The 13,926-nt window shown below is 34.8% G+C and overlaps 1 protein-coding gene across 3 annotated transcripts in view; it reads right to left on the bottom strand.

Moving 5' to 3' along the window:
- WRN (WRN RecQ like helicase) overlaps positions 1 to 13,926 on the bottom strand; it is a 114,391-nt gene that overhangs the window by 64,172 nt on the left and 36,293 nt on the right. For all 3 annotated transcript variants that reach the window (XM_040242905.1, XM_040242906.1, XM_040242907.1), the window contains 7 exons: positions 12,716 to 13,136; positions 10,610 to 10,690; positions 7,982 to 8,123; positions 5,619 to 5,694; positions 3,898 to 3,965; positions 3,515 to 3,623; positions 2,859 to 2,927 (listed from right to left, as the gene is read on the bottom strand). In XM_040242905.1, coding sequence (XP_040098839.1) covers positions 2,859 to 2,927; positions 3,515 to 3,623; positions 3,898 to 3,965; positions 5,619 to 5,694; positions 7,982 to 8,123; positions 10,610 to 10,690; positions 12,716 to 13,136 — 966 coding nt within the window. The remainder of the gene's footprint in view (positions 1 to 2,858; positions 2,928 to 3,514; positions 3,624 to 3,897; positions 3,966 to 5,618; positions 5,695 to 7,981; positions 8,124 to 10,609; positions 10,691 to 12,715; positions 13,137 to 13,926) is intronic.

The following is a 13,926-nucleotide window of genomic DNA, read 5'->3' as shown; positions in this document are numbered from 1 at the left end:
GTGATATTGAAATACAAAGGAGCTAGAATAGATCCCAAAAAACTGGAAAAAAAAAACAAACAACCTACTTTGAAAGAACAAGAAAACAAAAGTGGAAGACCTGTACCACCTGATTTCAAAACTTATTATAAAGCTATAGTAATCAAGACACCAATCAAGACAGAGTGACAAAATAGAAAATAAACACTGCAACAATAAACCCATGTATATTTAGTCAATTTAGTTTTTACAAAGGTGCAAAAGCAACACAGTGGAGAAAAGATAATCTTTCCAACAAATGGAGCTGGAAGAAATGGATGTGCCTAGATTAAAGAAAAAAAGAACCGCAGTCAATACCTGATATAATATACAAGGTTTACACAAAATGGGTCATAGATCTACATGTAAAACAGAAAACTATAAAATTTTTTGAAGAAAATATAATGGAAAATCTCTATGACCTTGAGTGAGGCACCAAAAAACAACAGCAAAAGCAAAATCCATAAAAAAACAAACTGACAAACTGGACGTTATAAAAATGAAAACCTGATACTTTCCAAACTAACTGTTAGGAGAATAGTCCGCCTTCACCAAAATCTTGTATGTTGATCTTCCTCCCACTGACTCTTTGGAGCAGTTTCTAAGAACTATCTGAGATGCTGCCTCCCATGCTGCAGTCCTCATTTTGCCCCAAATAAAACTTAACACACACAAACGCACACACACAAATCTCTTAGGAGAATGAAAAATGGAGTCATAAACTAAGAGAAAATGTTTGGTAACCACATAGCAAGTGAAGGATTTATATTCAGAATGTATAATATAAACTATCAAAATTCACAAGAGAAAAAAAATAAGCAAAAGATTGATATAAACACTTCAAAGATACACAGATTTAAAAAACAAACAGATGGCTAACAAGTATATAAAGAGATGCTCAACATAATTAGTCTTTCAGTTCAGTTCAGTCACATCCGACTCTTTGCAATCCCACAGACTGCAGCACGCCGGTCCATCACCAACTTCCGGAGCTTGCTCAAACTCATGTCCATTGAGTAGGTGATACGATCCAACCATCTCATCCTCTGTCGTCCCCTTCTCCTCTGCCTTCAATCTTTCCCAACATCAGGATCAGGGTCTTTCCCAATGAGTCAGTTCTTCACATCAGGTGGCCAAAGTGTTGGAGTTTCACCATCAGTCCTTCCAATCCAGGACTGATTTCCTTTAGGATTGACTGATCGGATCTCCTTGCAATCCAAGGGACTCTCAAGAGTCTTCTCCAACACCACAGTTCAAAAGCATCAATTCTCTAGCACTCAGCTTTCTTTATGGTCCAACTCTCACAACCATACATAACTACTGGAAAAATGATAGCTTTGACTAGACAGACCTTTGATGGCAAAGTAACATCTCTGCTTTTTAATATGCTGTCTAGGTTGGTCATAGCTTTTCTTCCAAGAAGCAAGTGTCTTTTAATTTCATGGCTACAATCACAAACTGCAGTGATTTTGGAGCCCCCCAAAATAAAGTCTTTCACTGTTTCCACTGTTTCCCCATCTATTTGCCATCTATTTGCCATGAAGTGATGCGACCAGATCCCATGATCTTCGTTTTCTGAATGTTGAGCTTTAAGCCAACTTTTTCACTCTCCTCTTTCACTTTCATCAAGAGGCTCTTTAGTTCTTAATTTTCTGCCATAAGGGTGGTGTCATCTGCATATCTGAGGTGATTGATATTTCTCCTGGCAATCTTGATTCCACCTTGTGCTTCACCCAGCCTGGCATTTCACATGATGTACTCTGCATATAAGTTAAATAAGCAGGATGACAATAAACAGCCTTAACGTAGTCACAGGAAATGCAAATGAAAAACACACTGAGGGGCTTCCCTGGTGGCTCAGCGGTAAAGAATTTGCCTGTCAATGCAGGAAACACAGGTTCAATACCTGGTACAGGGGAATTCCACATGCCATGGAGCAACTAAGCCATGTGCTGAAACCACTGAGCCTGTGCTCTAGAGCCTGTGCTCTAGAGTCATTGGGAGCAGCAATGTCTGAGCCCACCAGCCACAACTACTGAAGCCCCCGCACCATAAAGCCTGTGCTCAGCAACAAGAGAAGCTACTGCAATGAGAAGCCAGCACATCGCCACTAGAGAGTAGCCCCTCTTCTGCAACTAGAGAAAAGCCCACAGAGCAGCAGAGACCCAGCACAGATGAAAATAAATTTTAAAAATGTTTAAACAAACACTGACATTGTATTAAAATGGCTAAAATTAAAAATTTGGCCATACCAAGTGATGGCTGAGATGAGGAGAAATTAGAATTCTAAGACACTGCTAGTAGGAATGTAAAATGGTACAACCACTCAAAAATTCTGGCAGTTTCTCAAAAACTTAACAGAGAATAACTATGTAATTCAGCACAGGCCTTCCCTTGGAGCTCAGTGGGTAAAGAATCCTCCTGCAATGCAGGAGACCCTGGTTTGATCCCTGTGTCAGGAAGATCTCCTGGAGTAGGGCATAGCAACCCACTCCAGTATTCTTGCCTGGAGAATCCCATGGACAGAGGAACATTGTAGGCTGTAGTCCACGGGGTCACAGGACTAAACACAACAACACATGCAAATGCTCACAGCATCTTTATGTGTAAAATCCCCAAACTGGAAACAATCCAAATGTCTATCAACAGGTGAACAGATAAACAAATTATGGCATATCCAATAATGTAATCTAATAAAAAAGAATGAACTATTGGTACATGTAACGACATGGATGAATCTCAATATATTGGGTAGGCTAATAAGTTCAGTCAGGTTTTTCCACTGAGAAAAACACCACAGACACTTGACAACATGATCAGGAATCATATAAATAACTTACAATTTAATATCCTCTACAACATTTTTTGACTGTGCTGATCCAAGAAAACAAGCTGGAATACTGGATATTCTGTAAGAAGAAAAACAAATATCCTGGAAGCATGTGCACACTACAAACATCAACTTCATTTTTAAATGAGAAGAAACAAAAAGTCATGATGGACATTTCTCTTCTTTGCAATCTCTTTTTGTAACTCACTAACGTGGTAAATAAATTCCTTCAATGGCTATATTAGAAGACTGGTTGTTAAGGTGGATTTTCCAAAAAGACTGCAAGCACAGGTTGAAGGAATTTAAATGTTTTTCATAAATGAAAACTACACCTCTATGTATATACTTCATACCAAGCTAAAGAAGAAGGGTAACCAACAGAGAGAAGAATTTTGTGATATGTAGTGTTAACCGGCATAAAATTTGCTTTTTAAATAAATTTAGGGGCGGGGGGTCATCTGGTAGCCCTAAATTACAGAGAACTCAAGAAAGAAGATAAGCTGTTCCACTAAAGTGTCATATATTACTAGTAAAGACAAAGCAACATTTATAGAAATGTGTTAATAGGAACTAGATGTTAACATACATGATAAATCAAGTATTTCCTTCACAGAAGTTAAAAAAAAAAAAAGAGGGTGGCAATGTGGCTCTGAAAGCCTTACTCACTCAAGCTGAAGCACCTGGTCTTCCATCAAAGAAATAAGGGGAGAGATGACAAGGCCAATCCCACCTACATAAACAGGTGGATACTGGAAGCACAGACTCTTTCCATACCCTTAAAATAAAAATAATACACTCAGAGAAATAAAATTAGATCGTTGGTACTCTGATTTCTTCTTACAATGTACTTGCATGAGATGAACAGTCACTACTAATGTGCTACCTTCCTAAGAGTTAATTCATGCAAAATTCAAGCATCTACCTCAGCTCATTCTCTTCTACAATTTACACCATCTGTATACATACATACCTTAAGGAAAGATTAAGTATTTCAAAATCTTGAAGCTTTATTTTTTAAAGGATAAGTTATTTGCTTAAGTACAACTTACCAGTTGCCATGACAACAACATTATCTTTTCTTTCTTCCAGTACAGAATGAATCACTTTCCACTGAACCCTGGAGGATGAAAAGCAAAAGGCTGCACTGTTTCACTAATACGAAATGGAAGAGACTAGTTAAGTCTAACCATTTCCTAACATGTAAATTTTAAGTTAAAAGTAAAATAAATAAATAAACATTTAACTACAGTTAATGATTTACCTGCTGAAGTAATTAGAAGGGAATGTAAGGATGTCTACAATTTACGCCAAGATGTACTTTATTAATAAAAATTGAACGGATTAAAAAATGGATAGACAGATAACTGATATGTGATAAAGCCATTTTATTTTTTCATTTCCTCCAGAATTCCTTTTACATTTCCAAGGTTCAGTAAAACTATGTGAATTCTGGAGCTTTAAAACAGAACTCCTGCTTGACCAACTTCCCATTCAAGGTGACTGAACAACTAGTATTTCCATTTATATTTGCATTAAATTTTATTAATTATCTAAAATATAAAATAAATTCCAAGCTTCAATCTAGATATGCAACAGAATCACTCATTTAAATAATAAGAGAAATGCTCTAGGTGCAAGGACTGAGTATGAAGGGAAATGAGGGAACCTTTTGGAGTGATTGTAACGTAACATATTTTAAAAAGGGTTTAGGTTACATGTGGGTGTGCGTGTACACATTTCCTTACATGCAAATTTTAGCTAAAAAGTAAAATAATATTTAACTATATTAATGATTTACATGCTGAAGAAGTTAGAGCGGAGTGTAAAGATGCCTACAATTTACTTTGAGATGCATTTTATTAATAAAATTGAATAGATTAAAAAGTGGATAGACAGATAATCAATATGTGATAAAGCAAGTATACTAAAATCCTAATAGTGAATTAACAGTGAATATACAGGTATTCATTGTAAAAAAAAAAAAAAAAACTACAGTATCTTTTAAATTTCTTTTAATAAAATTTTGAGGAAAAACAACTAGAAAGGTGATCTTCTGGTATGCTGATAATGATCTGATCTTTCTTATTGGAAAGCTGGATACACAGGGTGTCTGGTTTGTGAAAATTCATAGATATGTACATTGATGTGTACTATGCGTAGGACACAGTTTAATCTAAAAAAAAAGTTTTAAGATCAGAATAGAAAAAAAAACAGTATAGATTTTTACATTCCTATTACCAACAGTTTTATTCAAATTCACTTGTTCTTCATCTCATTTGTATTCCTCTCATTTTAAAACTTATAACTGTGCTCCCTTGGATGTAAATACATTTGACTATGTAAAAACAGCAGCAGCAGCATGTAAAAACAGATATGATTATCACTGTTTCTCAAACTACTGTCTTATGAATTTCTATTACATCAATATGCATTAGACAGTAAGATGCACAAAACAGGCACAGAGATACTTTTGTAATAAAATAAAACTAAGGATTAACTTAAGATGAATTTATTAATGTATTTAAACTCAGAACTCTATCTTAAGGAAAACCATTTTCCTCACTTATAAAAACAATATACAGATATGAATTTTATACAAATATTACTTCAAAATAATTCTGCACTTAGAAAAATTACAGTGTAGCACATATAAACTATAATGAAGTTGTACTTTTACTGTTCAATGGATGGATGATTTGTCTTTTTAAGTTTGTAAAAAAAAAACAACAAACAGTAAATAAGTAATTCAATTAACTGAGACTATACTCACGGCTTAAAACTAGAATGGCCAAAGTAGGTCTTGAGGCAGTTAATTTGCTTTTCAGTAGGTCTTGGTAACAGATAGTCTTAAAATAAAATGGGCATTTATGTTAAAATAAAGGTACACAAAGTGAGACAAAGTTTTATTTTATTGACTTCTTTTAAAGAATCTAGTTACTGTGTTGTTGTTCAGTCACTCAGTCATGTCTGACTCTTTGCAACCTCAAGGACTGCAGCATTCCAGGCTTTCCTATCCTTCACCATATCCCAGAGTTTGCTCAATGGCAGAAAGTGAAGAAGAACTAAAGAGCCTCTTGATGGAAGTGAAAGAGGAGAGTGAAAAAGTTGGCTTAAAGCTCAACATTCAGAAAACGAAGATCATGGCATCTGGTCCCATCACTTCATGGGAAATAGATGGGGAAACAGTGGAAACAGTGGCTGACTTAATTTTTCTGCGCTCCAAAATCACTGCAGATGGTGACTGCAGCCTTGAAATTAAAAGACGCTTACTCCTTGGAAGAAAAGTTATGACCAACCTAGACAGCATATTAAAAAGTAGAGACATTATTTTGCCAACAAAGGTCCATCTAGTCAAGGCTATGGTTTTTCCAATGGTCATGTATGGATGTGAGAGTTGGACTATGAAGAAAGCTAAGCACCGAAGAACTAATGCTTTTGAACTGTGGTGTTGGAGAAGACTCTTGAGAGTCCCTTGGACTGCAAGGAGATCCAACCAGTCCATCCTAAAGGAGATCAGTCCTGGGTGTTCATTGGAAGGACTGATGCTAAAGCTGAAACTCCAATACCTTGGCCACCTGATCCAAAGAGCTGACTCATTGGAAAAGATTGATGCTGGAAGGGATTAGGGGCAGGAGGAGAAGGGGACAACAGGGGATGAGATGGCTAGATGGCATCACCAACTCGATGCACATGAGTTTGGGTAAATTCCGGGAGTTGGTGATGGACAGGGAGGACTGGCGTGCTGCGATTCATGGGGTCCAAAGAGTCAGACATGACTGAGTGACTGTACTGAACTGAACAGACACTTATTTTTCCTTTGGGTACCCAGGCACAACTCCAGATAAACTGTTTGATTAATTTCTTAATACTAAGGATAAGAACTTTGCTACGATTCACACTTTTGCCAGCTTCATATAAATACAATTATTTTAGAATTTGTTATACTTCTAAAAACTAACATTTAGAGCCAACAAAACAGCAATCCAAATTTTATAATATAACCAATTTTCAGTCAACAGTAAGCAGGAATTAATTACTGTCACAAATAAAATCCATAGGTAAAACCTTCATTTTAATTACCATTCCACCAAAAATCTCTGATCAAAATTCCAACTGTAAAGCAGAATGGAGTTATGTTAACTTCACCCTACTGATTTTCATTTTTTCCTCAAGTTGAAGGATTCATGAGTTGCCAAGAAAGAGAATAGCAAAGAGTCAAGAAAACCCACCTCTAAACAAAGGAATATTTGTCCATTTTTAATACAAGAAAACAAAGGGAAAAAACTTTAACATTTTCATATACTTTCCATCTATGAAATGTATTTTAAATTTTCCATATTACAACATTGAAGAAATCTAGCTCCAGAGAGCATTCTACTCTCAGGAGATGCCTACAGCTTGCCATAATGAGTATCATCACTTATACTTAAATGATAGAAGATTCTTTTAGCAGATTCTTTACTAGAGTTTGCACATACAAGATGAAAATTAGTCCATTTTGCTATTTGACACTTTGCCACTTATTTTAAGTAATAAGCACCTGAAGAACAGATATTTATCAATGCCATTTATAATAATGTTTAATGTAAGTAATTAATTTATTATTTCTTATTTCTGTCCTGTGCTCAGTCATGTCTGACTCTTGGCAACCCTATGGACTGTAGTCCACCAGGCTCCTCTGTCCATGGGATTTTCCAGGCAAGATTACTGGGGTAATGGAGTGGGTTGCCATTTCCTCCTCCAGCAGATCTTCCCGACCCAAGGATTGAACCCATGTCTCCTCTGTCTCCATCATCGCAGGTACATTCTTTACCGCTGAGCCATTGGGCAAGCCCCTGCTTCTTATTAAATGATTTTTTTATCATTTTTGACAAAATATAAAATTCAGGATGAAAAGTTTCACGTCGCCATGTTCACCAAATGACACAACACTCTTATCAATTACTTTTCTAAGGATTATGACTGTCCTTTATGAAGACCAAAGCACTATTATAGGGTTTGCCAAGTTTTTAGGGCCTAATTAACTACATGCCACAGAATGCTTGATGTCCAAAATGTTTAAAATTAAAACCTAAATTAAAATCAGTGATAGGTAGCAGAGACGAGTCAGTTCAAACACACGACAGCGCTTACCTTCCTCAACTTCTTTTTCCTCTTCAATAGCTTCGTTCTCATCTTCATCATCTTCTTCGGAAGGAAGATCCAGATTTTTTTCCATTTCTATGCATTTTGAATGATTTGGATCTACCATGCCACTTTTGAGGTTTTCTAAAGACTGAACATTTAGAAGAATTTTTCAAAGCAAAAGCATTGAGAGTGCTGTATCTTTTTCAGCAAACACAAAAAGAGTATTATTAACAGAGCCTACAATTTTGTTCAAAGCTGGCAGATGCGCAAGCAATACCACAAAAGAACATGTGTGCTCCCGCTTAAATATGTGCTCAAGAATGGTTTCTCAGGCATAAGGCCAAAGATGGAACACTGCCAGCACAAACAGGGTTCATTAATAGCATACAATGAACTGGCCCTAGGGAAAGTTTTCATAAATTTTGCATTTAGATTATTTAAAACATTTTTTTCTTTATCATACTTCAATGCTTCCAATTCCCAAGTGGTAACTGTGGGCTTTAATGTGATTCTTGTAATGAGTTTCTCTGTATCATGTGTCAGCGACATTATTTTTGAGGAAGCATAAAGTTTAAACTATAAGTCAACAATAAATGTGTCTCTGGAGTTGTCAAAGCAACAACAAAAACACTGAAATAATTTTAGGAAAGGAATATTACAAATGCAAAACAAATGCTTTCATGTCAGCTTGGTATCTGATTTCCTCCCCTAAATGAAGATTATCTGCTTAATGAATCTGCAGGTATTTCAAAATTGTTTCATCTGTAAAAATTCTTAATGAGAAATAACAGTAAGAATTATTAAACCACAGTTGTCATTTTCTCTTTATATTAAAACTTCTATTCAGTAAGTCTGACTTACAAGGTTTTTTAAAAAGTATTCATTTCAGGCCTTCAAAAGGGAAAAAAAGAGATTTTCTTTCATATTTTTTTATTCCAGTCAACAAATATACTTGTAAAAAAAAAAGTACTTTTATCTGTGCACCCAAGTTGCCTTCTAAGAGGTTCAATATATAACACAAATTTGCAGAAGTCCACAAGTATCCTATAAATCCACTACTTTACTAGGACTCTTCAGAGAAATGGCTCATCAATAAAGGCATATGATTTAGTATTTATATCCTTTTATTACTGTTAGCTAATATTTATTACACTTAGGAAACGCCAGGCTCTTTAGCTAAACCCTTCACAAGTAACACCTTAATAATAAATACAACTGTTAATGGAGTATCAAAAAGCTAAGAAACATGCCCAAAGTCACACAGCTAATTAAGAGAGAAGTTAAGACTTTAAACCCACATTCACATTCAGAATCCACATTCCTATCACTATCCAGTACACTGCCTCAAAATTCAAAGAATCAGGAACTTAAATCTCATTTCATAAAAAGAAAAATCACATCGACCTAAAGATGAGAACTAAAAAGTATGCATAATGGTGAACTTCCATGTTTTTCTTAATTTTCCCTTAATTTAGCTACGTTTAGGCTTTTCTTTCTAATTGTCCATCCTTGATTCATAAAATTTGATGAAGAAACTGGAGGTCAGGTGAAGTAGAATATACATAAATTATAAAATACTATTTTCAACTTGGTAATAGGGGAAACTGAATCACTTAAAACATTAGAAAATTATGTATAAAAGAAAACATCCACAGCAAATAAAACCAAAGTAAAGAAGATGGAATGCATAAAAACAGAACTTCCAAATAAAAGTGGACACACATGGATGGGAGGAAAGAGAAACCTGTTTTAATACTGGAGAGCTGAACCACTACCCACATTCCAGGAAAAGATTAAAAGACAGTGACCTAATTAGTATACTACAGAAATGAGAATCCGAGTTCCTATTCACAGAGCCAAAGAATGAACTTCGTGAACACTCAGAACACTCACTGTAGCAAGCAAACAGGATTTATTTCAGAAAGAAAAGTACAAATCTCTCAGGACAGACACTGGGAGGGGGTAAAGTTCCCACAAAGGTGGGACTTAACAGCAGTTTATATCCTTACTCGTAATGATTTGTACACTTTTGATTGGTTCTTACTTTTAACATATGTTGTTTCTAACCAATCAGCTTAAAGACCACAACATTTGACTTGACATCTTTATGGCTTCTTTTGATCCTTGGATTCTTAGTTTTCTTAGACATTAAGTTACCATCCGCAACCATTTCTCATGACGCCCAGCCATTTTACAAGGGACCAGATGTATGCACTAAAGATTAATGATCACCAGTTGTTTTTCCCTCAGGCAAATGGAACACAAGATAATTACTACCCTTCCTGGGTCTGAGTGCTGATAATTTATCAGACCAAGGACACATTCCTCTAAGAGCCAGGACTTCAGGACAAAGGAGATAGGCTTAGTTTAATGGAGTGGGATGCTTATTAAAACAGGTGGAGGTCTCAGAGTTCCTACACTAACTGCCTAACAACTTCTACATCACTACTGCTAATAAATTATGCATAGGCCACACAAATACATAAAGAAATATGAAAAGGAAAACAAAATCTAATGCTACATAAGTGACAGCAATCTCATTGTGGTAGGACCAGTTTAGGATCAGGCAATATTTTACTTAATTAATGTCCATTGTAAAGAACTAGAAGTAATTTTCTGTAATGGTAAATATACCTTAAGCATCTCCATTTCTAAATCTTCATCACTCTCAATTATGTAAGATAGATCCTCTTCATTATCCTTGGAAGATGAATGCTTAAAAAAAAAAAGTTTGTCAAACATTAGTTTCCAGTATAATTGACTCAATACCCTCTTTTCTACAAGATAAAGTTCTTTTACATTAAATATCTTTAGACCATCTCCTATCTTCACTAATAAATTTATAGTATATATTTATATGTTTATGTGACAAGTAGATAGAAAGGAAGGGAAAGAGAATGGGAGGAAGGAAAAAGAGAAGGAGGAATAAATATAGAAACAAAGAAGCAAATAAAAAAACTACCTAACCTGCTTACCTAATAAACAAGATAGATAAACAAGCTTGCAATAGTATACACTCTCTAAATGAGAATACAAATGACAAATTCATTTATAGTTTAAAAAAAGCCCAAACTGTGGTTCCCAAACTTTTTGAGTACAGGAACCTCTTCGCAATATTGAGAAATTCTGTACAAAGCCAGGAACTATACTTGTTCTCTTATAGACAATGATTTTTAAAAGATCACAAAAAGTTACAATGATTAATAATACCTTTAAATAAACTGATATTTTACAAATAGCATCTACAGGTATGTGAAAAATAGTGTCAGATAAGTTATTTATTCAACTCTTGCCAATGTGGAGATATGACGAAACTACAATAATCTGGCAATTCTTTCAAAGCAACTGTCCAATGATAGTAACCTGTATGAAAAAAACCCACCAAAGAAATACAGAAGGACCCCAAAAAAGTCTAAAATTTAAACTGGAAATAGGAAAAGGAAGTATAGACTTAATTAACCACAAAAATTAACCTTTAAAAAAGATCTTAAAATAAGTCATATACTTTTATTTTTTAAATGGGGTCTCATGAATTTTTTAAATGCTAATAATTATTACACAATAAAAAATGACAATAAATGGGGTAAAACATGTGAGTCAGATCATGAAATCCTGATCATAATTCTATATCATTATATGAAACCTATCACTTTAAAGTGAATATGTAATATGAAATTTCTAGAAAATCAGAAGGTACTACAGAATTAGCAAAAGATATTTCCCAAAAGTGGAGTCTACTTTACAAATGGTTGGTATGAAAATAGTTTGAAAACAATGCTAAAATCCATTTGTATACTGACAGAAGTGATACTGGTATAGTTACCAAATACAAAAATACTGAGAATCTGTCCTTAGAAAACTGAGGATATAATCCTTAAATGACTTTCAAATCTAATTTTAAAACTTTAAAATGCAGTTATTAGTTTTAAAATGTATACAATTCTACCAAATATGGGCAATACAGATAATTTTTTAATTAATGAAAAACAAATGAGATAAAAAGTTTACCACTATATCTCTTTTATCTTAAAGAAACACCGTAATTCCTCTAATAACAACTTCACTATTTCAAAAAATATGCTTAAGTTATTAGCGAACAGAAAAACATAATCTCATAAATTCATCAAATCAGAACATGATTAGAAATCTAAACATGAAGTTGAGAAAAAATATACAATGTTTAACAATAATCTATCAAGAACAAAATGAGGTTTCTGACTCTAGATGACAGTATAGGTGAGTGTCAAGTAAAAATATGAGTTTATTAGAAACCCTCTCAGAATATCAAGTAAAGAAAACCCACATAAGGAAACAAAACTACCCTCAAGAATCACGTTTGGAAAAGTAAAATCTAGTAGGTATGCAGGGATCTACAAAAAGAAGAGGTATATACTAGGTAAAAAAGCAGGAGAAATATTATACGCTTAGCAAGTGATAACAAATGTGTACTGACACTAAAAATCTTTCCACTATAAAACGCTGTTGATCATACTAAGTCAGGAGTAGCAAACAACAGCTCACGAGCCAAACCTAGCCCACTTTTTTGCTTTTGTAAATAAAGTTTTATTAAAATACAGACAGGCTGCTGGTCTACAGCTGCTTTCACACAAAACTGGCAAAACTGGACAGAAACCAGGTGGTCTGCAAAGCCTAAAATATTTACTATCTGCCCATCTATAGAAAAAACCAGCCAACCACCTTCATGAATGAAAATTGCTTGCTCTTTACTGTAGTCAGTACCTCAGGAGATGTGCAAGTAACATCAATAAGATCCTTTTCCTGAGCCTGTTGTTCCAAAAGTTGGAGTTCCTCTTCTGTAATATCTAATGACATCAAACAATTTCTTTCTGTATTCTCTTTCAAGTTCTTGCCTTCCAGTGCATCTTCCAATCCATCTTCTTGTTTCATTTGATTTCCAAGTGCCTGTTCTCCATCATGTTCAATTAAATCATCAGGCGTGGCATCCCATGCCTCATCTTTAACTTCAGGAAAAATGTTATGTGCTCTAATTTGTTTCTCTTGTGTTTCTCCAGCAGTTGGCTCCTCCAGTGGCAACAAGTGAAAATCACTGCTGGGTCTCAGTTCCTTCTCAGTAGAGCCAAACATCATCATCCTCAATGAAAACAGATTTTCTGAAATATCCTTCAGTAGCAGGGAAACCCTAAAAAAAAAAAAAAAATTTAAGAAAGGTGAATTCAACTTTAATTGTGTTAACTCTAAGGACAAGTTTTAATGCTTTTTAATAAGAAGACCTTCACTTAAAGGACACACTAGATTAAACTCGCTCTTCATGCCCTTCATGCTTATAGTTTCTGGGCTCCTCGCTAGTACAGCAAGGTACTTCTACACTCAACACCTAACTTGCATGCTTACTAAGTGTCAGAAGTGTTTGGCCCCAAACTAACTGTTTATGGTGTCACTCCTTATCCATTCTTGATTTTCATGTTAAGCATACATCCAAGCTTGTCAAACTGTGTCATAAATGCAAAGCAAATATGCCCTGAATGTGGCCTCATGCACTCCACTGGAACTGCACTTAAGTGGATTTGAATTCATGCTTATGGCATGTATTTTAGCTATTCACAGATCTCTTGTTCTCCCCCAGTTCAGAGATGTATCTAAATAAGTGAAGCACAGACTTGTTACAAAGAATCTGAAATAAAAGATCTTAACTAGTTCTTGTACTGACCCACTAAAAGTTTATAAGATCTACCTTTATTAAAAATGAATCCAGGGACGTGCGAGGGAGGCTCAAGAGGGAGGAGATATATGTATACACACAGCTGACTCATGTTGTTGTAGAGCAGAAATTAATACAACATTGTAACACAATTATATTCCAATTTCTTAAAAAATGAATCCAATGTTGCCCATTCTCAAAATTTAAGAAAACCTACTTAGCTTTGATATCATAAAGCAATGTATTAAGCACAAGTAATTTATACTCAATA

Source organism: Oryx dammah, unplaced genomic scaffold (genome assembly GCF_014754425.2).
Source record: "Oryx dammah isolate SB20612 unplaced genomic scaffold, SCBI_Odam_1.1 HiC_scaffold_7, whole genome shotgun sequence".
Lineage (NCBI taxonomy): Eukaryota > Metazoa > Chordata > Mammalia > Artiodactyla > Bovidae > Oryx > Oryx dammah.
The sequence above is the reverse complement of the archived record's forward strand: the minus strand, read 5'-3'. Positions and strand labels throughout refer to the sequence as shown.